We start from the raw sequence: 26,318 nt of genomic DNA, 5'->3' as shown, positions 1-26,318 counted from the left end.
CTCGTAGGCAGCAGTTTGGCATGCCCTGGATTATTTAGTGCTTTGTCTTTGCAGAGTTTGTGCCCAGCAAGGGATGTTACCCCTCCTAAGAGATGCCCTCTCTGGTGCTCACCCTGCCAGGGTTTGTTTTCAGAGCAGAGCTGTAGGCAGGTAAATCTTTTACTGCATTTGTATTTTAGGTGCTTGGCAGCTCCACAGATGGAGTATTAACTTGCTGTTGTGTGTGGAGGACTCTTTTGAGAAGGAAATTTTATTCGTGAGAGACACCCCTTTAATTAACTTCTACACTTCCATGGGGAGCAGAATATAAAGACAGATAATAATACTAATAATGCTGTTAATACTAATAATAAAAACAACAACAAAAGCAACAACAACAGCAACATATCTTGTTACTATTACAAATTAAAATAAAATACTGCAGGAAGCAGCGTTTTGAGATGGCTTTTTTTTTTTTTTAAATTAAGGTCTTAATAGCATTTAATGTAAATTAAATATAATCATTGTCTGATTCCTGAGCACATCTCTGAGACTGAAGAATGAGAAGTTAATTGTGCTGACAACATAGTGGGAAGTGCCAAAATCAAGCACCAGCATGTTAGTTAAAGTGCATTTTGAATTAAGAGGTGGAAGGCAGAACTTTGATTTTTTTGTACTCCTGCTCCCACTTATTTTTCTAGCAGAGTAAAGTTCGTGCCCAGCACGAATTTATTACATAAGATATCTAACACAAAATTTACATTACAATGCAAATGAAGAAGGCTTTATTTAACTTTAGAGATTGGGAAGGATCAGATGCAAGAGCCTAACAAGCCATTTTACTTTGGGGATGGAGAATTAGTGGTATGTAAATCCCTGAGTTATTCTGTGGGCAGATAATTTAATGAGGTCTGCAAAAGGGATGTCAACTCTGGCATCTTGCTTTCTGTTAAGAGGAATTAGGTATGGAAATCTGAGATTTGAATCTGCTGCTTGTAGAATTAATGCATTTGGTGGCAAGATATACTTGATTAAGAGATTGGGGATCAGGCTGACTGTGCACTCCTCAATGTTAGCAGTGTGACAGGATTCAATTCCCAGCTCCCTCTCTCGCAATGGCAGTGAGGAATACCTGTCTGTGATAGATATGACCTCTTCCATCTCCAATTAAAAGTGATGTAATTGCTCAGCTGGTGTGCAGAGTCCTGGGATCATCAGTAAATGAAGTGCATTTTGATGAGTTAACAAGAAATTGTATTTTAATTTAAAGAAACAGAGGTAATAACTTGTTAATGGACCCTTCCATCTGGTTTTGTCTTAATATGGAATTATTTCTTCTTCTTCTTGTGTGGTGCCAGAGGAGTCCATGCCTTCTGTGTGAGTGTTCAACCACTGACAAACATCTGAATTTCTGTTCTGCAGCTAAGAGATGTTGTCTTCATGTGTACTGAGCTTTCACTTGCAGATACCTTGTATGAACCCAATTTTATTTACTGCGAGGATAGGGAGGCCCTGGCACAGATTCCCAGAGAAGCTGTGGCTGCCCCATCCCTGGTTGGATGGAGCTTGGAGGAACTTGGTCCACTGGAAGGTGTCCCTGCCCATGGCAGGGGGTTGGAAATGGGTGATCTTGGAGGTCCTTTCCATCCCAGGCCATTCTATGGTTCCATGATCCTGAACATCTTTCCCAACTGAGTTGTTTGCACAAGAACATTGAAGTGGGGAAAAAACTGCTGAACTTTGGATCAAGACCTCAACAATAGAGTTTTTGATGTTTTTGTAGTTAAGATTGTGTTTGGTTGACTGTGTTTGGTTGTGTTTGGTGACTGGCCTTGGTCTTCAAAAGAGGTGCTGGAAGAGCTGACCCAGCTCTCAAAAGAGATGCTCTCCTTCTGAACTGACAGAGAAAAAGGAAAGAGCTGGAGACACAAGCCATGGGTCTTCAGGACTTAGGGACCATGAATGGACATTTGACATTTTTTAATCAAAGAACCTCCATTCACTTCAAATCTCACTACTCTAAAAAAAAAGCACTGACAAATGAGTCTTTTTGATACAACTGTGGCTCATGCTCATGTGTGTCCTCTAAGGGAGAAAAAAACAAAATTTTCTCCAGGTCTTTTCCAGGTATTTCTTGAGGTTTTGAATGAAACCTAATGGAAAATCACTTATTTCTGATGAAAGGTTATGAAGTGCTCTCTGGAGAAGCTTAGAAGCTGAGAGTGTTCTGCTGACCTTAGAAAGCTTGAGAACTACTGGACTGAGCTAATAAATACCTTTGGGAAGCATTTATGTCTCTTCCTATTCCTTTTTATAGTCCCAAAGAGCAAGGCCAGCAACCAGTGCTTAGAAGAAATAATGGTACAGGAATTTGGGGTGTAAAGGGAGGGACACCCATGACTGGAGGGGTGACTGGTTTGCCTCCATTCCTGCCTGTTTCAGTGCTGGAGAAGCACTGGAAAAAGCACTCTGCACCTTCACATCCCCAGTGCTTTCCTGGAGATACTGTGTCATTAAGGGGCAGATGACCAGGGTAAGTAAATTTGTCCTGCTCCATTTCAGATTTCTCTCCTGAGAACAATATTTTTTTCCTGGGCAAAAAATCAGGCAACTCCCCTGTCCTGTCTCCTTTGGTTGTACAACTCTTCTTTGAAAATGTGCATTACCAACCATCTCTGATGGCCTTGTTCCTTGTCCACCCCCTGTCCTCACCTCATAATTTCCCTTTGAACAGTTCACAGGCATTGTCTTGGTGCTGACAGAAGGAAGAATATTTTGGACATCTTCTTCCCAGTAATTCCTTCTGGTTTCCATGGCTGGTGAAGACTCAGCTCAGGCTGCAGCCCTCCTGAGCCTCCTTGTGCTGCTGTTGTTGTGTTGTCTCAATTGCTCTGCAGCTTGATAGATTTCTCCAAGTGTCTCATTATGCAATTAATTTCAATTGCAATTCCCATCATCTCTTCTCTTCTGCAGGCATGCCACCCAGCAGGAGACTAATAAAACCATCACGACTAGCACCAAAGCCATCAAGCAACTGTCTGAGGTTGTCAGAGGCTCATCCAGGGTATGTGTCACTCAAGATGCTGTTGGGGGAGAATGATGGGTTTTGTGGAAGGAGGAATAATGAAAATAAGAAGTGGCAGTGGGTGCTTTAAAGCTGTTAAGCTCTGTGTCTTGCTATAGCTTTCTTTCCTCTCAAAGAAGTGTAGTTTTCACTTATAAATGACCCAGGGGAAAGCGGCTGCAGACACCAGTTCTCCTCCCAAAACTGGACCACGTAGAATTGGAAATCAAGAATTCAGCAACAAAGCCTTTGGCCAGTTCACATCTATCTCAGGGTCTCAGTTTGGGTGAAAATATTGCAGAAATCATCTGAGTCACATCGCATGAGTTTGGCATTGGTTAAAGACTCAGTTGTGGGGTGCAGGTGAGTTGGGGAGTGTGTTAAGTGTCTGGAAAGGCCAAAGCCATTGAATATATCTGGATATGACACTGATTCAGTGCAAAGGCAACTTTGGGGGTAGATAAATCCAGGCTGTAGCCAGATCAGAGCAATATTTTAAATTAGAATTTACCCCACTCTGAATTCCAGTTTATCCCAGAAAATCCCATATTTTTGTACGCAGACCGGGCTGTCATCTCTAGGTTCAACTCAGCAGTAGTGTCACAGGGCATGAATGATCCCCATCCCATTGTTCCCAGTGCAAAGAATGGACAAACAGAAGGTTTTTGACCTTCCAAAAATGATTTTATACCCCAGATGTTGCTGCTGACTTGGCCCATGATGTGCATCGTGGGCAAGAACAAAAGAAAACTCTGGCGTCCAGATTCCAGCTAGTGTGAGAGTTAAAGGAGAATTTTCACCCACATAACATTCAGCACCTGAAATGAAATTAAGGACAATTTTACTTTATTTCTGCTACACTGTTGCTTCCAGCATCCATATGGTTTCTAAGTCAGGAACTTTCCTGAGTTCATGTTTTATTCTCACTCACTACCTGCCGTTTTCCAAAGTCCTGCATTACTTCAACTCTGCTCTCACTGCCCTTCCACCTAGAAATAAGACTGCTCTAAGCACACAACTCATCTCTGACCAAGTGGTTTTTACAGCCTGGATTTATGGCACTTGCCAGCAGGCAGTTGAGATGAGGATTTAAAACTTGGATCACCCGAGGCCACCTTGGTAACCTGTGAAGGACCATGTGCAATTCAGCCTGCCTAAAAAAAATGAATGGGTGATGGGGTACTCCACAGGATGGGGAGGGAAGCCTGGAATTACTGTTTCCACATGTAGACATCAAGATTAATGCAAGAATAATTTTTAACATGTTGCTTTGACTAGTGATGGATGGCAAGGACTGTTTTTTTTCTTTCTTGTTTTCTTGCATAATTACATCTGAGCTTGATGAAACAGAAGATGCTGCCTTGGAGATATGGGGATCTGGGCTTTTTTTTTTTTCTTCTTTTTTTGTGCTGATCTCCAGGCTCTATTTTGTGACATAAATTGGGTCCAAAGGGGAATCAGGGAAGGTCACATTAAACTCAATTACAGTGCCACACAAGAATGTCATTATTTGGCCTTGAAGCCCATGGGGACTCTCAGGAGAAGAGCTTTTACTGTCATGGGGAGAAAAATGGAAAATTGAAGGGAAAATATTTAAGAGCTAAGGAAATAGACACAGAAATCATTTTAGTAATACGAGGAATAAACTTGCTGCTCTCTATTAAATTGTTTAATAACATTTTTCTTCTCACTGGTCAATTATTTTAACTTTTTTTTTTTTTTAATTCTTCTTTTTAACAGTAGAATTTTAGTAATTAAACCTACAAATTTTGATAGAAAGCCTGTAGCCATCATCCCTTACACAGAAGAAATTGTTCTGGTGGATATTGGCTGCTGGTCAGTAAGTCCCTCATGGGAATCGGGTAGCACTGAAAACTCTCCTCCCATAAAATTACTCACAGCATGAAAAGCCTTACAGAGCTTTATAGTTAGTCCTCACCAATCCATTTTCTGTGGATTGCTTTGCATGCACACACAGAAAAAAAAAAAAAGCTTTTTTTCCCTCTTTCTTCCTTATTTTCCACCAGTAACACACTGCCAACGAGATGCAATATGGGATTTTCTCTGCCTTCCCATAAATCTCCAAGTGCTGCTGGAGATATTGGAGTCAGGATGCCCAGCTGAGCAAATTGATGGTATTGCAGGAGCAAAGATGCTGCTCTAAGTGGATCAGTGTGCCACAAGGCAGGAGACTGATGGAAAATGGCTCTTTTAGGGCTTCATTCCAAGCTAACCTCAAAGGATGCAAATAGAGAGGTAGAGCTGGAATTCCATTTTTTTGGTAGGGGAGTGCTGGAGCATAAGATCTGCTCTCCAGGGTGACAATCTTATCTTATTTTGCATGTGGAACAAACATAAGGTTTATGGGCCTTTATCTGTAAAATGGGAATAATGACACTTGCCCTGCTCTAAAAATGGTTTTAAATCTTTAGGTGAAGAACTGGGATATTCTTCTCTGTGTGAAAAAACTACCATTAAAATTAAAAAATGTTTATTCCATCCTTTAAAAAACCTACTTTTGTAATCCCAGGCAGTTTTCTGGAACAGCTGAAATGGCTGGAAAGTGAACATTTCTGCTCAGTAGCTTTAGTGTAAATTGGGTTTTGCTTTCCACTTGTTTTTTAAGGTGACATCCCACTTCCTTGCAGCATTTTCCTCTGTAAAATCTGGACATGTGAGCTCTTGCATATGTGAAATCTCAAATCCAGGGTGTAGAACAGTTCCAGGAGAACTGCTTGGGTTTGGTCATTCCCTCTGAGAGCAGAGATTTGGAAGCATGTTAGATACATCAAGCTGTCTTCTTCCTTCCAAGAACAGAAGTTCTATCACTAGAGGATTTTTTAAACACTAGGGTTTTCTTAAAACATAGATTAAAACCTTGCAGGAGCAAGCTCCAGCCATAAAGGCAGTGACATTTGGGTTCATGTTTTGGAAAACATGAAGATAAGCTGGTTTCTCACAGTCAGACCAAGGAGAGGGGATATTGTGGCTGTTTGACTTTTCAAGTCCAATAAATTTCCCAAATGAGGTGATCAACTCTATCATGACTTATCCTGTGGAAAAATAACTTTTTATAGAAAGATCCCTTCAGGTATTTTCTCCAGTGCTATCTTGAATATCCAAAGTGGCATTTTTTTTAAATTTAACCTGGCCTGCAAGACCAAAGCATCACATTTCCTAAAATAAAATCTTGTTGCATCCTGGCAGCCCTGGTGTGACTGATTCTTTTAGGATATCATTGGTGCCCACCTCATTTATTTGGTGTCTCCCACCAGGACAATTTCCCGTGGTCACAGACAGAGCCTACTATAGGATTTATCTCTGACAGACCTGCTAATAAGCCTTTTTTTTCCCCCAATACAGCAAGAAAGGCTTCAGCTGGACAGGCTGAAGAACCAACTCTCAGATGCCATCCAGAGATACGGAGCTGTGCAGAAAGTGAGTGTCCCTTCTGCTTCCATCTGGGAATCTGGGAATGTGTTAAATGTAATTCCTCAGAGCCTGGAGCATCTCCAGAGGGCTGCTAATGCATGGTTTCCTCCCTATTTTCTTTCTTTATCAGCAAGAAATTGTAGTGTCATAGAATTAAGGTTGGAAAAAGCTTTTAAGATCATCAGATCCAACCATGCACCTGAGCCATGTCCCTAAGGGCCACATCCACACATTTATTGAACACTTGCAGGGGTGATGTCTCCACCACTTCCCTGGACAGCCTGTTCCAGTGCTTGACAAGCTTTTCTCTGCAGAAATAATCCCAAATATCCAATCTAAACCTCCCCTGGGGCAGCTTGAGGCCATTTCCCCTTGTCCTGTCCCTTGTTCCCTGAGAGAGGACATCGATCCTCACCTAGTTACACCCTCCTGTCAGGGAGTTGGGGAGACTGAGGTCTCCCTTGAGCCTCCTTTTTCTCCAGGCTGAGCCCCCCCAGCTCCCTCAGCTGCTCCTGCTCAGATCTGTCCTGCAGCCCCTTCCCCAGCTCCGTTCTCTCCTCCAGCCCCTCAATTTCCTTCTCATTGTGGATGGCTCAAAACTGACCCCAGGGTTGGAGGTGTGCCCTCCCCAGTGCTGAGTTCAGGGGAAAGGATTTCCCCTGGCTTAGCCATGACATTATTTTGGTGTGCCTCCACCATTATTTTTGTATGCCTCCACTCTCAGGGGAGAGGGGATTGCACAGTTCACCTTCTCTGCTTGCAGAAAATGTGCAGGCAGCACGGATAATTCAAATGTTACCCCAACTTCTGGCCCCGTTTTGCTGTTTGGCTGTGCCAGAAAGTTTCCAGGCACATCTTGTGGTTGGGATCTGTTGGAATGCTATGGAGCATTTTTCCAACAGGGATCTGTCACCAAGATCAAGCTATTTAATAAAACAAACAAAACCTGAACTCCAGTACCTTAATTTGCTTCTTGCTCACCCTCCTTACCCTGGGGAGGCTCTGCTGATGAGCAGATTTGCTTTGCTTTTAAACACTGTAGTAATGACTTGAATTTAGCATCCCCAAACTGCCTCCTTCCCTGGCAGTGCAAGTTAGGAGATATATCTGGATTAATGAAAAGACAACCTGGACAAACTCTGGTGGCTTTGCTATATCACTTTAATGAGTCTGACGCATGCCTGCAACAATGGGAAGGATATATTGTAATTATAGAGGTGTAATGAAATTTGGCTGGCAACATGCACTTAATAATGTGTCTCTATTAGAAACACTCTGGACTGATTGATTTCCCAGCACTTGCTGCCTGTGCCTTAAAAATTAAATAAATAAATAGGTGTACATAAAATTGCAGTTCAACAGCGTGTCTGTTGTGTAATAGAATTGCATCATCTCTAGTGCTGCCTCATATTTTAAATTATTTACCTGCTCTATTCAAGAAACTGAGTGTGGGGGTCTTTAAATAAAATTATTTTATGTGTTAAATGTGAAGTTGGACTTATTTGGGTAAAGAGCTCCACCCCCATATACAGACACACACATCTTTTTAATGCCTTTTTTCCCCCCTAATGTTCATGAGTACAGTCCATGTGAACTGTACAGGATTGAATTTCTTTTATTTTAAAAACTGTCATCAATTCAGAAGTGCCAAAATTAACCACTGCAGTTTGTGAATGCCCGGCTGCCTCAGGAAAACAATCTGAGTGATAAATTGCTACTTATCCACGTCCTGGCTGTCATTCCCTAAATGCCTGTTTCAGTTTTGATAACCTTGTCATTCTGGAAGCTTTGAAGACTTTTAATGCCTGCAAGACTGAAGTTTTCAATGCTTTTATACTGCCTTGTTTTTTTTCTAAAGAGTAAGAGATTTCTCTATGTCCTTTTCTTTAGAAAGTAGAAGAAAATAGCTTCATATGACTCTTTCCCTAAATATTTGGACTCTTCTCAGCCATTTTCCCTCTGATTTTTTTTTTCTTTTCCTTTTAACAGAAAATAGCAGAGAAATCCAAATCTTTGCTTCCTACTGGGCAGAGAAGCACCAAACAGGTAAGTTCACGTGTGTCTCTGTGTTTGGAAGTAAATAAAGTGCTGAAAAAAAGCTGTTTTCTAACCCCATTAATGATGCTGAAGAGATTGGAGCTCCTCCACTGCCCACATTGAAGCCAGTGAGGTGATTTTCCAATAGAGATGTGTGATGTCTTTGGAGGTGGAAGATAACAGGACTCAGGAAAAAAGATTTATGTAAGACTTAACTTATTTAATTATTCTCTGCTTTTCTGTCCTTGTGGGGCTGTTTTTCTGTTCTTGAGGGGAGTTTTGTCTGCTATGAAATATATCAAAAAGCAGTCCTACACCCCCTTTTCTTGGAAGCTGGGCCTGTAGGTGTGGTAAAATCACATTCCAAGGACAATTTCATAGAAGAAATTAAGAGTTTTCATCAAACCTGTCCCCAGTTTTAAGAGGGATTATGTATTCTGCTTTCTTTGTCTACATTGCACTGTGGTTAACTACTATATACATATGCAAACTGAGCCTTTTTTCTTCTTTTTTAGCCCAAATTAGGAAAATTTTCAATGAATAAATACTATATAGAATCAGAGTATATGTATTTATTCTAATTTGTGTATACATATTCATATATACTCTGATTACTCCATATATGATGCACATATTTAATTTATATGTACATGTATGTGAATATATGTAATAAATATAATTAGATGCATGTGTGCCTATCAACATATGCAAATTATTAAGACTATAAAGATATTTTAGTGTAAGTCTATATGTATAGATACAGAAAAATGTGTAGTCTTTCATAAATAGTAATGCAAAATACTATAGATTCAATATCTGTATGTCTCTGTGTGTGTGTGTGTTTAAGAAATCTCCACAAATTTCCAAGAGAGTTTGGATGCCAGGAGATCCTTTGGCTGAAGTAAGGGTCCAACAGAGATTAAGTTGTCCTTTCAAATCCTACATGCTAAAAACTTGTAGGCATTTTCAGATGGTACTGTGCCACCGAAACCCAGAACTCTATGTCTAATTTCAGTGATAATTTCTGATATTTTTGATACTTTTTATCATTCAAGGGACAGTCAGCAGGTTTTCTGCTTTCCTAATGACTTTTCTCTCCCTACCTTGTGCCACCTGGTTTTCTACAACTTCCTTAATGTATGTAAGAAACTTTGTAACTTTGAATTTTTCATTCTCTGTAAAAAAGAGTGAAATGGTGCCACTGAAAACCCCATCATTAGTGCAGATCAATGCACCAAAGCTTTAATATTAACTAAGTTTCAAGCAATCACAATTCTGCCTTAGACCTTGCTGCTTAGTTGGTGTAGGTGTGTCAGTGAAATGAAATTAAGGTACCAAAGGGCTGATGAATTCCTTTATCCAGAGTGAGGGTTCCCACTGCTACCTGTGGAGAGATTGTGCACAGATGTTGCTTTTCAGCTCTGTGTTTATAAAAATTAACAGTCTGGATTTGTCCACCAGCTGGTGATCTGTGCTGAGCAGGGGCATAAATAACACATCTTGTAACTGTGGTCAAATCCTACATACATTAAATATTTATTGGGTCATTTTGTGCAAATTAACTTTGATTTGTTTTCATGCCATCTGTATTGCATCACTTCTTGGGTTTTTAACCAATTTTGGTTTGACTGCTGGGTTGCAGGGAAGGGAACAGCTCTGTCCTTGCCTGGACTACCAAGTCTGGTACTACCATGGCCATTAGGATTGAGGACACTGCTGGCCATTAACCAGTGCAAACATATAGTAGGAGTCCTAGTAAAATATCTGTATTGTATTTAAATATCTGTATTGTATTTAAATATCTGTATTGTATTTGAATATCTGTATATAGGCCTTGCCCTGATAAGCCCTGGTTGTTTTTGATGGGCTGCAGCTGCCATGTCCTTAATTGGGCTGCAACTGTAGCTAGTGAAGATAACTGTGATAAAAGGGGGTGGGCTTGGCCAGTCAGGGAGAGCCTGGAAGGAGCCCTGATTGAGAAGCAACAACAAGCAGGAGAAGAAGTCTGTGCTTTGAAGAACTGCCCCCAAGAAATATCACTGAGAAGGTACGGGACTTTAGAAATATGATTGTGACAGTATGGGACTCTAGAAATATGAAATGCAACAAGATAACAACAAGTGGTGACCCTGATGTGATAGAAGATAGGACAGCTGAGAGCTTTGGCAGTCTGAGCACTGGGACTCTAGAAATATAATAACAACACAGAGTGAAAAATGCTAATTACTGCCAATTGTTGGCATTGGGAGCAAGCCTGGATGAAACCAGATTTTTTGGTGTGTTGAAATTGCTTGATGACTCCAAAACCAACTTTCTTTGGAAGCAGAATTTTAATATAGGAAAAAAAAATAGTATGCCAGACTAAAAATACTCCAATTTTTAAGTGAGTAATGGTGGGGTTGGAGCAAAAGGAGGCTGGAGGAAGAATGGGATAGAGACACCCCCCTTTGCCTTAAACCAGGTAGGAATCCAACCCATCCAATTCCTGCCTTAAACCAGGTAGGAATCCAACCACTGGGAGATTGTGGCAGGATCAGTTTGGTGGGGGTCAGGCAGAATCAGCAGAAATTGGGTTAAACTGAATCAGCTCAGGTTGTTTCTCCTTGTAGCTGTTGCTTGCAGGTGAAGAGGTTTTGGTGCATTATGAAAAAGGGGGTTGTAGCATGTCCTGGCTGAGAGGGCTCTGACTCAGAAAAAGGTTTGATCACACCCAAGAGCAAATCTTTCATGCAGTGACATTTTCTTGGGCTGGGGACACACAAGCCTTTGTGCATAAAAGGGATGAAAATTAATTCGCATTTGCTTCAGCCTCCCTGTACGTCTGCAGCTTCACACATCTTCTCTTCTTCCTCCCTCAAGTACAGAAAGAAAGAAAATTAAAGGTGTAAAACCTGCTGAAGGCAATGTGGTGCAGTGGATAGTTTTAACTTATTATTATTATTTTTCCAGCAGCAGATTGGCCAGGACATAGAGATTTATGGTTCCCACAGGAACTGTAACCTGACCACTATGTGAATATATTAAGGCATTAAAGTTAACACCCTATAGAGTAATGCAAAATACTACATATGTTCAGGAGAGCTGATTTATGGGCCTTGTGAAGCTGCACAGTGGCTTGGTGCAGATCCAGCCTTGATTCAAACACTGCCTGCCTGCAGGGCTTTGTTCTCTTTTATTTATACTTTAATTTATTACAGCAAATTGTAAGAGGTCTGAAGAATACTCGTTTTTCTGGATGCCTGTCCCTATACTTTTCTCTCACTGGTGAGTGGGAAAGGTGAGATTTTGGGTAACACAAGCCCTAATAATTTCCCTTTAGGGAGTAATTGATTCCCTAGACCCATGTAACAGGTAAAAATTGCCATGGCAAGCCTTGGGAAAATTAGTTTCCTGCCCATTGTGGTTTGTTGTAAGTACTCTTTAATTGAGTTTATTTGTTTATAAAGGCAAAATAAAGGCATTGATCCAAAACTATTTGAAACCTGAAGTTATATAAATTCTTAATCAAATATATGTTTGTAGGAATGTGTTTGTGTATAGACAAATCAATGGAGTTCTATAGGTGCATATATTGGAAGACACAACTTTTTACTACACTAAATGATGATTGTTGAACGTGCCTTGTGGCAACAATTAATAAAAAAAGAGAAAAAAAGCCCTTTCCCTTGAATCTGTGAAAGTAATTTTAAGTCTTCACCTACTGGTGACAAAATGAGACCTCAAAAGGCTCATTAAGGGGAATTTTGAAAGGTAGTTTCCAATTTATGGGAATTGCTGGTGCAGCCTACAGCAGACATAGGATTAAAGGATATGATCCCCTCTTCTCCTGGTTATTTTTGGGACAGATGGACTTCAAATCCCACCTCTCCCCCTGAACAGACGCACAAAGGTGCAAACTCCTCCTCTCAGACAGAGTCCAGTGTAGGGGTGGGAGGGTTTCAGGTGTCCCCTGGAGCCTGGGACAGGGTGGTCAGTAAGGGAGAGGCTGGACAGCTGACCAGATGTGTCCTCTAGGGTGAAATCCATCCCACAGTGCAACAACTGGATATAATATGATAATCTAATAACACAGAATTGATCATCCATAGTATTAAAATAATTAATGGTAGACTGTGGAAAATCCACAATAGAGCAAATAATGTCTCTGAGCACAGGAGATGAAAAGAATCCTTATTTTTAATTTTTTTTAAAAAATAATTATTGTGCATCCAACATCATCAGCTTCTGATAGAATCTGTTTTTGTGCCCATGGTTGAACAAGTTCAAGTGATGAGGCTTGGAGCACCCTGGGGTAGTGGAAGGTGGTCCTGCCCATGGCAGGGGTTGGACAAGATGATCTTGAAGGTCCCTCCCAACCTAAACCACTCTGTGATTCTCTGCAATTCTCTCTTCTCCACTAATGGGGAGGAAAGTGGGTTTTTCTCACCCTGCAGACTTTGTGGGTGGTTCCCCCAAGGGAGTGGGAGGAGGGGAAGCACAGCTCTGTGTTAGCTGGGGAATGAGTTTTTATCTAAAACCACATCAAAAATCTGAACAGAATTTTTTTTTTTCTTGAGGAAACTTTCCTAGCAATATTTAGAAATTAAAATTACAGTAATTGTCATGGTGTAATGGCATCCCTCTTCATTTCCTGCTGCTCACAGAGAGAGGAAAGGATAATTACTGCTTTGGAACATGGCAGTTGCCAAAAAGATGCCATTGTTTCTTATTCTGTGGGCCTATTTGACCCATCTCTCAAAGGTCAGTGAATTATATTTCTTAGGAGTACAAAGATGGGTAATAAATGTCTATTTGCATATACAAGCTGCTTTTTTTTTTTTTTCCCCTCCTGACTGCATCAGTTTATTCTGCCTTTAAATGGACTTCCTTCCCACAGGAAGCATCATTTCTCCCTTTCTTCCTGTGATTATGAAGTTGTTCTTTTTATGTGATTAGAGTAAAATTCTCATTTTGGGGGCAGCAAGATCCAGTCCTTGGCTTTATGGAAGAATAACTTTTTTTGGCAGTAATGTCTGCATAAACTGCATATATCTACGTGAGTGTGTAATGACTTGGGTTATTTGGGCTTCTATTTTTACCAGGCCTTTGTCATGGTAGATGTTGTATAAGCACAGCTACAAGACTGTGCCACCCTGAGGATCTCACAGGCTAAGCCAACACCAACAGCTTATTTTGAATAATAATTAATGATGAGTTTTTAAAGCAGTGGATGCTCCTGATGCTCCTCATGTTTGAAACCAGCTTCCACATTTGTGAGAGGACATGGTGTGTATTTCCCTGAAATGCAAAACTCCAATTTCTCACAATCAAAATGCAGCTTTTGCCCCGACAAATGGAGCTTTTTATTTACACATTTGTCTTATTGACTCTACCATCTTATCTCAGAACTCATCCCAGTTCCTAATGTTCCAGTCTGGCTGCTGTATCTCAGGAAATCAAGCCTTAGCTTTGGTAATAATTTATCTTGCATGTGTGGTAGTAATTGCTGTGTCTTTTCAAGGTCGTTTGGGATGCAGCTACTTCTGTAAAAAGTGTTATTTCAATAATGTCAACTTTGTTTTAAATGACTGTGCATCCTTTAAAAGCCATATTGTAATCAACCCACTCCCCTGTTCCTAGGGTTGTCAATATGGAGCATTTAAATCACACAGTTATTTTTTTCTTGACTTTACTCAAGTGTGGGCTTTTGTTTGGTTTTAAAGGGTTTGGTTTTTTTTCAAGGCAGTCATTAAAGCAATTTTCTTAAGAAAATTTAAATATTTTCTTTTCTTTTTCTGCCTCTTTGGGGGTAGAGAAGTAGGTTCTCATAAAGGGATTTAATAAGTGGATGGAAATAGATTCACACATAATCTTTTAATTTGTTCCCTGTGTTTTCAAGGGAGGTGGAATCTATTCTGAATGTCCCAAAGTATTCTTGCTCTGCTTCCAGTGTGTCTGGGAAGGGAAGGTCTTTTCTTCTCATCATGCCCACGATCTTGAAAAAAAATTTCCAGTGGGCTTTATAGGCACAGAACTTCTCTAAGTAACCATTAAGCTCCCCTTTTGTCAGGGAGGCAGCATTTTTCAGCTGTAAAACTTTAAATGAAGACTCCTGCACCAAAGCCTTTGGGAGAACATCCAGGTTCTGGATGCTGCTGGTGGCAGGTTTTATGGGACACCAGGAATGCTCTGGGCTTCAGTAAAAACATATAATAACTACCCCAAATGCTACTGTAGCTGTCATTGAAGGAATTGTCAAAAGCTGGAGGTATGAGCTTCCAGTAATATTCCAATCTCCTTACCATAAAAGAGAAGAAAAGACCAAACATTTATAAAAAAGGAATGCGTATTATCAGGTTTAGGGGGAGCTTGCCATTTCCTAAATTGCCTGAACAACTTGAACATTATGCATTTTCCTTGGCAATCCTCTACTAAGTGCCTTTCAAGGGACCAGCCCACTTTTGCCTGTGTCTGCTGACAGAACCAGAGACTGCAGCTGCCTCTATCAGCATCCAGACAAAGAAATGAGTTTTCATCAGCTGGGTTTTGGTTAGTTAAGGGGTTTTTTTTTCCATTTGTTTGTTCCCTGGGTGTTTTTCTTCTTTTTCATTTTTTTTTTAACTTTTCCTTTTTGTTTGAGTGAGAAAGGACAGAGGTTTGTGTGTGGGCAGAGGATGAAGGAGAGGGAAGGGGCTCTTTTGTACGAAGCCTCCTCCAGAGCAGCTCCGCTGGCTCCTCTAGCCCGGCTCTGACTCACTGCTGCAGCCACAAACCAAAGCTTTGTTTAGTCTGGGATGTGCCAGCCTCGCCCCCAGCCCTGCTACCACTCGCTTTTATGCTCCCAAGTGCTGGGAGACACTTTGCTGTCACCCCAGGCTGGCACAGCCCCTGCTGGGGAACGGTGACACCGGGGTCACGTGGAGGCGTTTGGGGCCACACGATGAAAACACGGCCATCAGCCAGCTCTGCTGATGGCAGAGAGAGCACTTGGACAGGGAAAAAAATCCATATTGTGCCCAGAGGCTGGGACAGATCACTCAGCTGGTGCCCAAATTATTGTTCTTCCATAGCCAGAGATAGCTCTGTAATGTATTTTTTACCCACTGCGTGTGGTGGCTGCCTGGGTGGTTGCTGAGCTTGTGTCTTGTGGAGTCACAGAAGGGTTTGGATTGGAAGGACCATTAAAAATCATCTGTTTAAAATTCCCTGCTATGGGCAGCAACACCTTCCACCATCCTAAGTTGCTCCAAGCTCCATCCAAACTGGCCTGGAATGTTTCCGGTGATAGGGCAGCCACAGCTTCTCTGAGCAACCTGTGCCAGGGCCTCCCCACCCTCACAGGGAGGAATTACTTCCAAATATCCAATCTAAATCTACCCTCCTTCAGCTTAAAGCCATTCCCCCATATCTTATCACTCCATATCCTTTCCAGCCTTTCTACCCCCTTAAGTAACATCAGCTCCTAAATTTAAAGAATGCTGCAAATGCACATCTCTGCCACATCAGTTTCATTAAAAAAACCCCCAACATTTCTCACCTCTTATATGAGATTCAGACATGGTCTCAAGGAATTCTGAATCCTTTTTCCTCCTGAGCATTGCTTTTTACCCAGTGATTGTGGGCAGTTCATGGTTGCAGTCAGCACTGCTGGCACAGATTTGTATATCTATAAATATATGTGTGCACTGATGTATGCCTACATCAATATAAATAAATACAAATAAAAAATAAAATATAAGTGTAAATACAGAGGCAGCTGGATGGACACTCACCTTGCTCAGAGAGGTTTGTCCTTGCATGCAGCTTTTCTGGGCAGTGAGGGTCACCTCTGGCAGCCCTGTCAGATCTGTGTGACAGCAGCTGGAGAGGAGAGCACACACAGGCCACGATCCCAGAGCTGATGAAACGTGGGCTGGGTCTGCAGGATGTGTGTGACCACAGTGGCAGTACTATAATTATTAAAACATGAATTAAAAGCTTGAATTTTGTTCACTTTTTGGGCTTGACTCCTCTGTATATGACTATTTTTTTTAAAGAAGCATAATTATATAGTTCTGCCCAGTGAAAGTGGATCTGCTGGGGTGAGGGGACTGCTCATACAACCCCATCCACCTCTCTTCAAACCCACCTCCCTAAGGTGCCCTGCAAGAGTCTAAATTGACTTTTGCCCTGGCAAAGATCACACGCAGCAACTGGAGTAACAAATGTGACATCTTACTGAGTGTGTCACCTTGCTCCAAAGTGAATGCAGTGTTATTTAATACATTTAAACCCCCCTGTGGAGATGAATTATTGAAAGGAAGGAAATTGTATTCTTCTAAACCCACTTTGATGGCTGCATTTATCACATGATTAAATGGGGACAGCAGTGGTATTTTCCCACTAAAAAATGTGTTTGGAAATACATTAACCCTTGCTGCACCAGGGTGAAGACAACAATGATATTTATTGACCTTTGTAGGGCACATCTTATTTGTTTTCAAGGTCTAAATAAAGAAAATTATATCCACCATAAAGCCTAATAATATTAAACCCCTTTCATTCCTGTGTAGAAGGCAGTGATGTTACCTCCCCTATATTTCATCTCACCTATGAAATCATAGACTCATGGAATTATTTGAGTTGGAAGGGACCTTAAAAACTTTAAAAACCATCTTATTCAAACCTCTTGCCATGGATAGGAACATCTTCCACTAGACCAGGTTTCTCAGGCTCTTTGAATTGGTCACAATTAATTCTGATTTATAAAAACATGAAGAAACACAGAGTCACACTTTTAATTCTGATTCTTTATTCTGTTCATTAGCTGAAAACTGTAACCCATATTTTTGTTGTTTTTGCCAAGTGATGTACTTCCAGTGATGTACTGGTTTGTTATAGAGTTTCATCCTCACTTTTAATGATAATCCAGGAAATTCCTTTGGAGCTAACTCATAAAGCTGGACATACATCAGAGTCATAATTTATATATAGTGTCATTATAAAACACAACAGGATCTGTAGGATAAGGCATGTGGTGCAGATAACATTTCAAGTAGTTATTTCTGAGCTGATAGCAACAGCCTGTGTGATAAATAAAATAAATGTGTTCACCTAAACACAGATGGAAGTTCTCCACTGCAGTCTCACAAACTTGTTGGTTTGAGAAGAAGAAGATGCCTCTGAAGCAAACAATTCCCTTAAGTTTAAGAGACTTTTTCACCCAATTGTCCCAAATATGAAATAAGGTGATGGTTCAGAGCCATGAGCAAGCCCTGATAAAAAATTCCCTGGATGTGCTATTGTAGCTAAGAATGGCAAGGTGTGGGACTTGATGGTCCTCAGGGCTCCTCTCTAATTTGAGTTATTCTGTGGTTTCTATGAATGGAAAAACTGAGTTATGAGTGTTGCTCATCACTGCCACTGTTGGGAGCAAATCCAAATTGTGAGGTTGGTACCTGCTGAGCATCACCCTCCTCCCAGCTCATCCCTGTAAGCTCTTGATTTATCCTGGAGAAGTGATGCAGCCATGCCACCACAGATCTTCTCCTCCTGTGGGTGCTCAAATGGGCAGTTTGTCACTTCAGCAGCGAGCTGACAGGGCTGCATCTCACTGTGTCCCCTGCAGTACAACACAGTAAAGCTCTGCACTGTCCCCTTTGTTATTTGTTGTAATTAAAGCTGCGCTACCATGTGGTACCCTGGGATGAGCATTAGGTCACTCCAGTGGATTAATTTGCTTTGGTGCAAGAGGAATTTTTCCCTGCTAAGGTTTCAATCTCACCTATTGTCTCACTGTCTTCTCCAGATGCTGGAAGGGAGCTGGGAATGGTAGAGCAAGGAAAGTTCTTCCTCATGGGAAATGGAAGTTGATCTTCTGCTCCCTTTTGTGCAACTTCCCAAAGCCAAAATTCAATGACAGGAGGTTCCCAAGGTCTTCCTTGGCACAAAGACTGCCATGGAGAAACCGACAGTGGCTGTATGGAGAAACTGGGTGAAACCATAAATGTTTATTTCCATAAACCCAGTTTTCCATGGATTCTGTTTCCAGTCCATGCAAGCCGTGGGTTTTTTGTGAGCTGAGGTTTGCACACGTCACTTGGATTAAATGAAAAGTTTCAGTGTTTTATTTTCTACCTTCACTGAGTCTGTAAAGTCCTGAATGTGATAAAACTATTGAGGTGGTTCCTAGAACCTTGACTCAATATTGCACTTGACACAATTGAATCTCTTGATCTGCAACGTTTCTTGCTTTAGGAAGGATTTTCCCTTCCCCTTCTCCTTTCTGTATTGGGTTACATTCACATGCAGAGCTCAGCAGTGACGTGCTGAGAAACACAGATGATTGCCCTGAAAAAATCCAAAAACCACCCAGCAAAAAAAAAAATTTAAGAAAAAATTTAAAAAATCAAAGCATCTTCTTGCAATCACAGCTGATTTCTGGTGAGTGGGGAAGGTGTTTTCTCCCTTCCTGTGCCCAGCAGTTTGTAACTGGTTGGATGATTTAAGGAAGGAGAATGGGAATGTGGCTTTTATGTGCAGCAGGACATAGTGACATCTTCTGGAAGCTGAGCACTGGGAAGTTTGAAGGAGCTGAGGTGGGAGCTCCTAACTTGACCCCTATATTTAAACATGATTAAAAACACCAGTGAAGAGCCAGGCACAGGAAAAAAACAAAAAACAAAATAACACCTTTTCCAGCATCTGTGGATGCTGCACGCTTTGGAGTGCCATCTGCTGGCACAGGACCGGTGGGATGCAGGAGCTGGGTTTCACGCTGCTCGGATGAAAACGGTATCAGGGAAGCCCTGATGAATCACTGAGATGAGAATAAACTCTATAAAGAGTTGGGGTGAATCAGGATGTTTTGTGTGTCTGCTGAAGAGAGAATACCTTACTCAGGTGTGGAAATCTGCTCCATGTCCCCTCTCTGTACTAAGGAGACCAAACATATTAAATAGAATTTAAATAGGTATAATATTAATGATTTTATGTATAAATATATGACTTCTGAGGCTCCTAGGGAGGAGGAATTTGAGCTTTAGGTCACATCTGCTGTAAGTTTGGCAGTTTTTAGTCTCAGCTTCTCTGGTTCTGGTCTTTAGTAAATTCCACGGAGCTGTGCAGGTCCTCTCCCTACCCAGTTCATGTAATTTTGGCACCCAAAGGTGAGCACAGGTCTTGCTCATCAGCACATCTGCCTTAGGCACATTAGGGTCTGTAATGCCATCTGATGAATGGCAGAGGGTGACACACTTCTGATGTAGCATGGGGAAGTGGTAATTTGCTGTTTTGGAGTTTAAAAGGTTCAAGATTATTTAAATGAGCAAGAAACCTCAGCTCATGGGTGTGAGAGCAGGTAAAGGTGACAGCAAATGGTGGTGATCTGTTGGACCCCTGCCTGCCTGGTCAGAGCTGCCAGGCAGTCCCAGCCTGGAAAAAGTGGGGTATGAGAGAGAGTTATGCACAAAAGTAAAGGGGAGAAAGAGCTCTTTGTTTATAGAGAACCATATTTTTAATTTAAATATTTTGGCATCTGCCTTTTTATTTTTTTAATAAGTTTTTATATGTTTCTACCCAAAAGGACTCACTTTACAGAGATGCATTCTTCATATATAGAATGTCATTTGTTTTCTTGTCCTACACCAATCCTGTTTATTTTGAGGTGCATTTCATTTTGAGCTTGATGACATCCAGTGTTAGAAAAACCGTTTTCTTCTCCTTACACTGCTTGTTGCTTCCAGGCCTGCAGGCACTGACCCATTGTAGACTTGAGTTCACACAAAATCCCTTTAATCATCCTTTTGCCTTCTTGACTCTCCCCCTGTACGCTCTTAGGTCTCAGAGCTCATCAGTGCTGTTTTTTCCTCTTCTGTGCTGTGAGGAGTTGGAAAACATTGCAAATTATTAACTGACCACCAAAACAAAGGGTTTTGAAAGCGTGGTATGGAGCTGTGTGGGCTATTTTTGGAACTGCTTTATTTGGAACAGCTTTGTTTACAAACTGGTGATTGAAAATAAGACTCGAAAGAGGAGGTGAGTTGGGAAACCTCCCAATGCTGAATTTTAGTAGATGCCCCTGCATATCACAAACATTTTGCAAATTGAGGTGTTTCTGTCTGTAGGGGGAAGAATCCATCCCTTTTTGTGGCATGTTGCCCCTGACTGGATATCAGTGCCCACCAAAGCTGCTCTGTCACCCCCTCAGCTGATCAGGGGACACAAAATGTAGTGAAAGGCTCATGGGTCAAGATAAGGACAAGGAGAAATCCCTCACCAGTTACTGTCACAGGCAAAACAGGCTCAGTGTGGAAAAATTAGTTTAATTTCTTACCAATTAAATCAGAGTAGGATAATGAGAAATAAAACTGAATCTTAAAACATCTCTCCCACACCTCTCCCATCTTCCCAGGAAAACTCATTTCTGAGTTCTCCCTCCTTCCCACCAGCATCCTGGAGGGAATGGGGTGGGAAATGGGACCATTCATCGCAAGATGTCCTTGCTGCTCTTTCCTCCTCATCCTCCTCCAGAGTGGGGCCCTTCCATGGGGTCTAAGTCACATCAGTAAAATTGCTCCAGCACAGGCTCATCCCTCCACGATTACACAGCTCCTGCCAGGGTTCTCTGCCTTCCTCTGTCTTGGGGCTTTTGTTCCGTTTCTGTTGTTCTATTTTTTTTTCATGATTCCCAGAAGGAAATGGAAATTGGTGGTCTGGATGTGTTCATGAGGAGGAATAGGTTGAGTAGATGCCAAGTGCAAGGACTTTTTACATGCAGAGTCTGCAGAATTGATGTTATTCCTGGGTTTCATCATGGAATATTGGGGATGGGACTGGGAGTAGACCTGGCAAGTGAAGTCAGACACTTTTGTGTGGCCCTTCAGTGACTTTCACACTCCTGTCTCAGCAGAAGAATCGGGCCATGGTCTCTTCATGGTGAGGGGATTTGGGGAACATCTTCTTTCTTTCAGTAAGTTGTGTTGTCATTTTCCTTGCTCATAGAGCAGGAAAGGTGGAAAGGAAAATGAAATTTCAGGGAGATTCATCACATGTGATTTCCTCTTCAAGAAAGTTGTGTAGTCATTGCAGAGGCTGACAGGAAGTCATTTTGCAACAGGAGTGATGTGACACTTTCCTCTGTTCATTTCCCTGAGTTTCTACTGAAAAGCCAAGGAATTGGTGGGATATTTCATATTTATCCACATCATTGCATCTAACACCTCAGAGCTTTCCTTTTGATATCCTCTGTTAATTCCCAGCATCACAGCAGGAAACAAATCAATCTCCTCATTCTCTGCTGCAAATATTTGGTGATGGGGTTACTGATAAGCTCTAAATTAGTTCCCATAGTTTCAGAATGCAAAGTTGTAGATGTTATAGCCTTACACACCATGGCAACTGGTTCCTCTTGGCAGGTTCCTCCACTGCCTATGATAAAGATGACTTTGGCTTCATTTCAGGACCAGTGATGTGAGAAGACTGCTTGTCTGCAAAATCTTTTCCATCAGGAAAATTCCTTGTGCTATGATTCACTCATACCATATGTGGAGGAATTAAATGCTGGGTGAGACGCATGAAGGAAACCCCACAGGAGGAGAAATGATTTGACAGCTGATCCATAGAGCTCTTTCAGCCACCTCTAAAGAAAATGCTGTGATGCCAGTATGAGTTTCATTACACATCTGGGCTTGACTCATCTGCTACAGTGAGAGAAGAAAGAAACCCAAAGAAATAATTAAAGTTCATTATTGAGTGTATATGAAATAGCATTATTAAAGTATCTCCCTGACATTTATTTATAACCCTTCTTCCTGACAGAGCCTGACATGTTTCGCAAACACCACTGAATGATTATATATTCTTTGCCCAAAATTTGAGGATGTTGCTCTGCATTCTATTCATCACTTGCTCAGTCAAATTTACGTTCCTGCACAATCTGTACGTTTTCTGAGGTCTTTTTGTGTAGGTACATTACTCATGAGACCTACCAGGAACATTTAAAATAAGTCAGGGTGGAAGGGCTCACATTTCTTTTGGAGAAAGCCAAATTCCTCTGAGGAATGTTGGACTGAGCACTGTTACTGCATGACAGCGTGAGGCTGGAGGAGAGCAATATCCCCATCATCACAATCCACACGTTTCGGTTGGCAGGATGGAGTTGCCAATGGTGACACTTATCCAGGACAACTGAGCTATCATAGCTCCTCTTGGAAAAACACCTGTGATTTCAGAATGTGTGCATTGCTCAGAACCTTTTGTGAAACTCAGCCAAGTGTAGTTTCTTTTTTTGACCATGGCAGTGTGTGATGGTGTTCACAGGGGTCTTAGGATGAGGGAAGAGATGCGGATCTGACTCCATGTTTCAGAAGGCTTGATTTATTATTTTATTATATATATTACATTAACACTATACCAAAAGAATAGAAGAAAAGATTTCATCATAAGGCTTGCTAAGAATAGAAAAAGAAAGAATGATTACTAAGGTTTGTGTCTCAGAGAGTCTGAGCCAGTTGGGCTGTGATTGGCCATTTATTATAAACATCCACATGAGACCAATCACAGATCCACCTGTTGCATTCCACAGCAGCAGATAGCCATTGTTTACATTTTGTTCCTGAGGCCTCTCAGCTTCTCAGGAGGAAAAAATCCTAAGGAAAGGATTTTTCATGAAAAGATGTCTGTGACAGCAGTGATTGTTCCTCTGTACTCAGCACTGGTGAGGCCACACCTCAAGTGCTGTGTCCAATTCTGGGTCCCTCAGATCAGGAGGGATTGGAGCAGGCCCAGGGAAGGTCAACAGAGCTGGGGAAGGGTTTGAAGAGTCAGTCCTTGAGGAAAGGCTGAGGGAGCTGGGGGTGTTTAACCTGGAGAAAAAAAGAGGGATTTTCTTGCTCTCTACAATTTCCTGTCAGGATGTTGTATCCAGGTGGGGGTTTCTCTCTTTTCCCAGGGAACAAGGGACAGGATGAGGAGAAATGGCCTCGAGCTGTACCAAGGGAGGCTCAGGTTGGACATCAGGAATAATTTCTTCATGAAAAGGATGGTTAAGCATCAGAAGGGGCTGCACAGGGAGGTAGTGGAGTCACCATCCCTGGGAGTGTTCAAGAAGTGACTGACTTGGCACTGGTTGACAAACTGGTGATAGTTCCAAGGTTGGACTCCATGATCTTGGAGGTCTTTTCCAACCTCAAAGATTCTGTGATCCTCACAGAACTAAAGCTTAATCAGCGTCCTTGGGAGCCTTGGCCAGGACACACCTCAAGGTTTTGTCTCTCCTCTGTGTTCCCACTGGTCTCACCCCCGTCCATCTGCCAAATGAGACCTGAAAATAGATGAGAGGTATATGGATTAGCTGTGTGGCTTTGGTGTATTAGCACAGCTGTGTTTGAGCTGAGCAGAAGCAGGGGTAAAAGCACAGGCAGTGGATGCAAATAAAAGGACTCCAGCAGAAAGGTAATGTAAACTCATCAGGGACTTTAAAATGCTGAGCCAGATCGATGCTCCTTGGCTGATGGAAAGTGTCACCTCCCTCAGCAGGCAGTGTCAGTGGTTCAGGGAGAGCTTCCCATGGAGAAGGCTGGTGTGCAGCCTCATGATTATGATAAAATATGCAGGGATATTGTGGACTCAGTCACCTTCCACTATTTGGTGTGGAAAATATATGTCTAACACTAAATGTGCCAGTTTCTTCACTCAGTCTGATCTCAGAAAAATACAGAGCTTAGTATTTATCTGGAAAAGCAGTTTTTTCCAATTCTTTATTTTACCCATTTTTTTCTTTATTATTAGAAGTACCCTGTGGCCAATTCTTTTCCAGAATGTGGGCAGATTGTTGTTTTATCTTCAGAAATAACTGACAAATATTTCTTCAAGAGAAAAGAGATATTTTTGTCTAAAAATGAGATTTCCTCCTCCCCAGTAGTTGGTCTGTGTATGGTAATGAAGGAGAAACAACAGGAATATGTAGATTATTATAATGGCTATTCTGTTTTTGGAAAGATTTTCTGCCTTCCTTCTCTCACCCTTCCTGCTGAAATATATCAGCACTAGTGAGGGTTCCAGTGCCTGGCAGGGTCCCATCTCAGCTCCTGTCATACCTGACTGGGAGATCTGTGCATTTTGGAGGTAACCTGGATCTGCCTTTGGCTTCCTTTCAATTCACTTCCAAGCTTTCTTTAATCTTTATCCCCTTTCCGAGCACCTTTTGTGTTCTTCTTTCACTCTTGACAGTCCCTGCTCCATTTGGGTTTTTTTTGTCTTCCTTTGTCACCTTCTCTCATTTCCTCCTATATTTTTTTATGTCATTCCCCTCTGTAAAATTCTTGACAAAACATGTGAGAGCAAACAGCACTGAAGCCATTTCCTTGTGATGTGTTCCCCTTTTATAGCATATGATATGATCAGTTACATTTCTGCCCATAACCATAGGATTAATATTTAAATTGTGCTTATTGACATAATGATACCCATTGTGAGGCTAACAATATAAATATGCTGGAGGAACAGCTAGGAAAACAAGATAAGAGAGTCTCAGTGCCCAGGGGACGTTCACAAGGTGGAGAGTAATAGGGGAACATTATGTATTTTGCTCATCAACAATTTTTCAATGAAAGAGGATTTAAAAACTGCTGCAGTTCTCAGCATATTAAGAGTGTGAGGTGAATTGGGATTAGCTTTTGTAGTGACTCTGTGTTGGAATAAACTCCTTGTGACTCCAGCTTAGTTTGTGAAGTTCCTCACTTCTCTGGAGCCTGTAGAAGTCCAAATTGTCCTCAGCAAATATTGCTTTCTTCTTATTTGAAAATTTGAAGAGATGTGAAAGAGAGTTGATCCAGGATTGAGAGTTTGAGTGGTTAAAAAAAAAATCGATTTTTGCCTGATTTCTGCACTGCCCTTTGGAGCTCTCCTTGAGAGAAAAGTAGTGATCTTCATAACTCAAAAGTACAGTGTCATGCTGGAAAGTAACCATCTGAAATGCAACAAATGTGTTCAGTACAGGTGTCACTGGATAATTAAATATTAAAAGTCAAGTAGAGGTAGAAATAACTTTTGAGCAGACTTTTATCATGGGAAAATAAAGGATCAAAAAAGACAGCAATGATAAGCAGGAAAATTTTGCTATAACCTTCACTAGGATCAAAATTCTGTCCTCCCCACAAAATCTCAGGAATTATAAAGCTTCTCTTGATGATATTCTATCTCTTGATTAGGATACCTCATTATAGCATGAAAGCTCAGCCTGGAGTTTGGGAGAGAGGAGGGTGAGATCTGTGAGGAAGCCAGCTTCTACACAGTGGCTTCAGCATTGCATTACATCCTTCTTGGTCCATATTGGGCCTCCCTTGATTGATTTAAATTGGCCTTGAGGCTTCTTCTTGCTCCTGAGCACTAAATCCTGGAGACACAGAGATCTCCTGTCTGACCCAAGCACATTTCATGGATAATCTCTGTGTCTGTTCTCTAAACTCTGTAGCATCTTCAACAGAGACAGCCCTGAGTGTCTGCTTCCCCCTCTCTCGCCACCACTGGTTTGTTTCTAATGAAATATTTATTAAGTGAATGATATTTGCAGTCAGAGAAGGAGATAATTCATGCAAGCAATCAGCTCTGGGTTAACTGGAGAATGAAAATGTCTTGGACCGTAGCAAAAACTCATAATCAAAGGGCTCCCCAGCTATCCATCAAACAATCAATTACTGTATCCATTAGTCCCCTTTCAGCACACATTAGAACAATTTACTAGACATGCTAATGTCCAGGTCATTGCTCCTTAAGGATGAGCAAACAGCAGGGGCATCTATCAAAGTTTTGATGCAGTCTGATCTCATATGGTGTGAATATATAGCTT

At 41.4% G+C, this 26,318-nt stretch overlaps 1 protein-coding gene across 10 annotated transcripts in view; it reads left to right on the top strand.

Moving 5' to 3' along the window:
* The window catches only part of TSNARE1 (t-SNARE domain containing 1), a 469,084-nt gene that overhangs the window by 211,438 nt on the left and 231,328 nt on the right, over positions 1-26,318 (top strand). For all 10 annotated transcript variants that reach the window (XM_074557836.1, XM_074557830.1, XM_074557854.1 and 7 more), the window contains 3 exons: positions 2,953-3,043; positions 6,407-6,481; positions 8,465-8,521. In XM_074557836.1, coding sequence (XP_074413937.1) covers positions 2,953-3,043; positions 6,407-6,481; positions 8,465-8,521 — 223 coding nt within the window. The remainder of the gene's footprint in view (positions 1-2,952; positions 3,044-6,406; positions 6,482-8,464; positions 8,522-26,318) is intronic.

The sequence above is a fragment of the Zonotrichia albicollis genome, chromosome 1, assembly GCF_047830755.1.
Source record: "Zonotrichia albicollis isolate bZonAlb1 chromosome 1, bZonAlb1.hap1, whole genome shotgun sequence".
NCBI lineage: Eukaryota > Metazoa > Chordata > Aves > Passeriformes > Passerellidae > Zonotrichia > Zonotrichia albicollis.
Note: the sequence above shows the minus strand (reverse complement) of the source record. Positions and strands in the feature narration are given on the sequence as shown.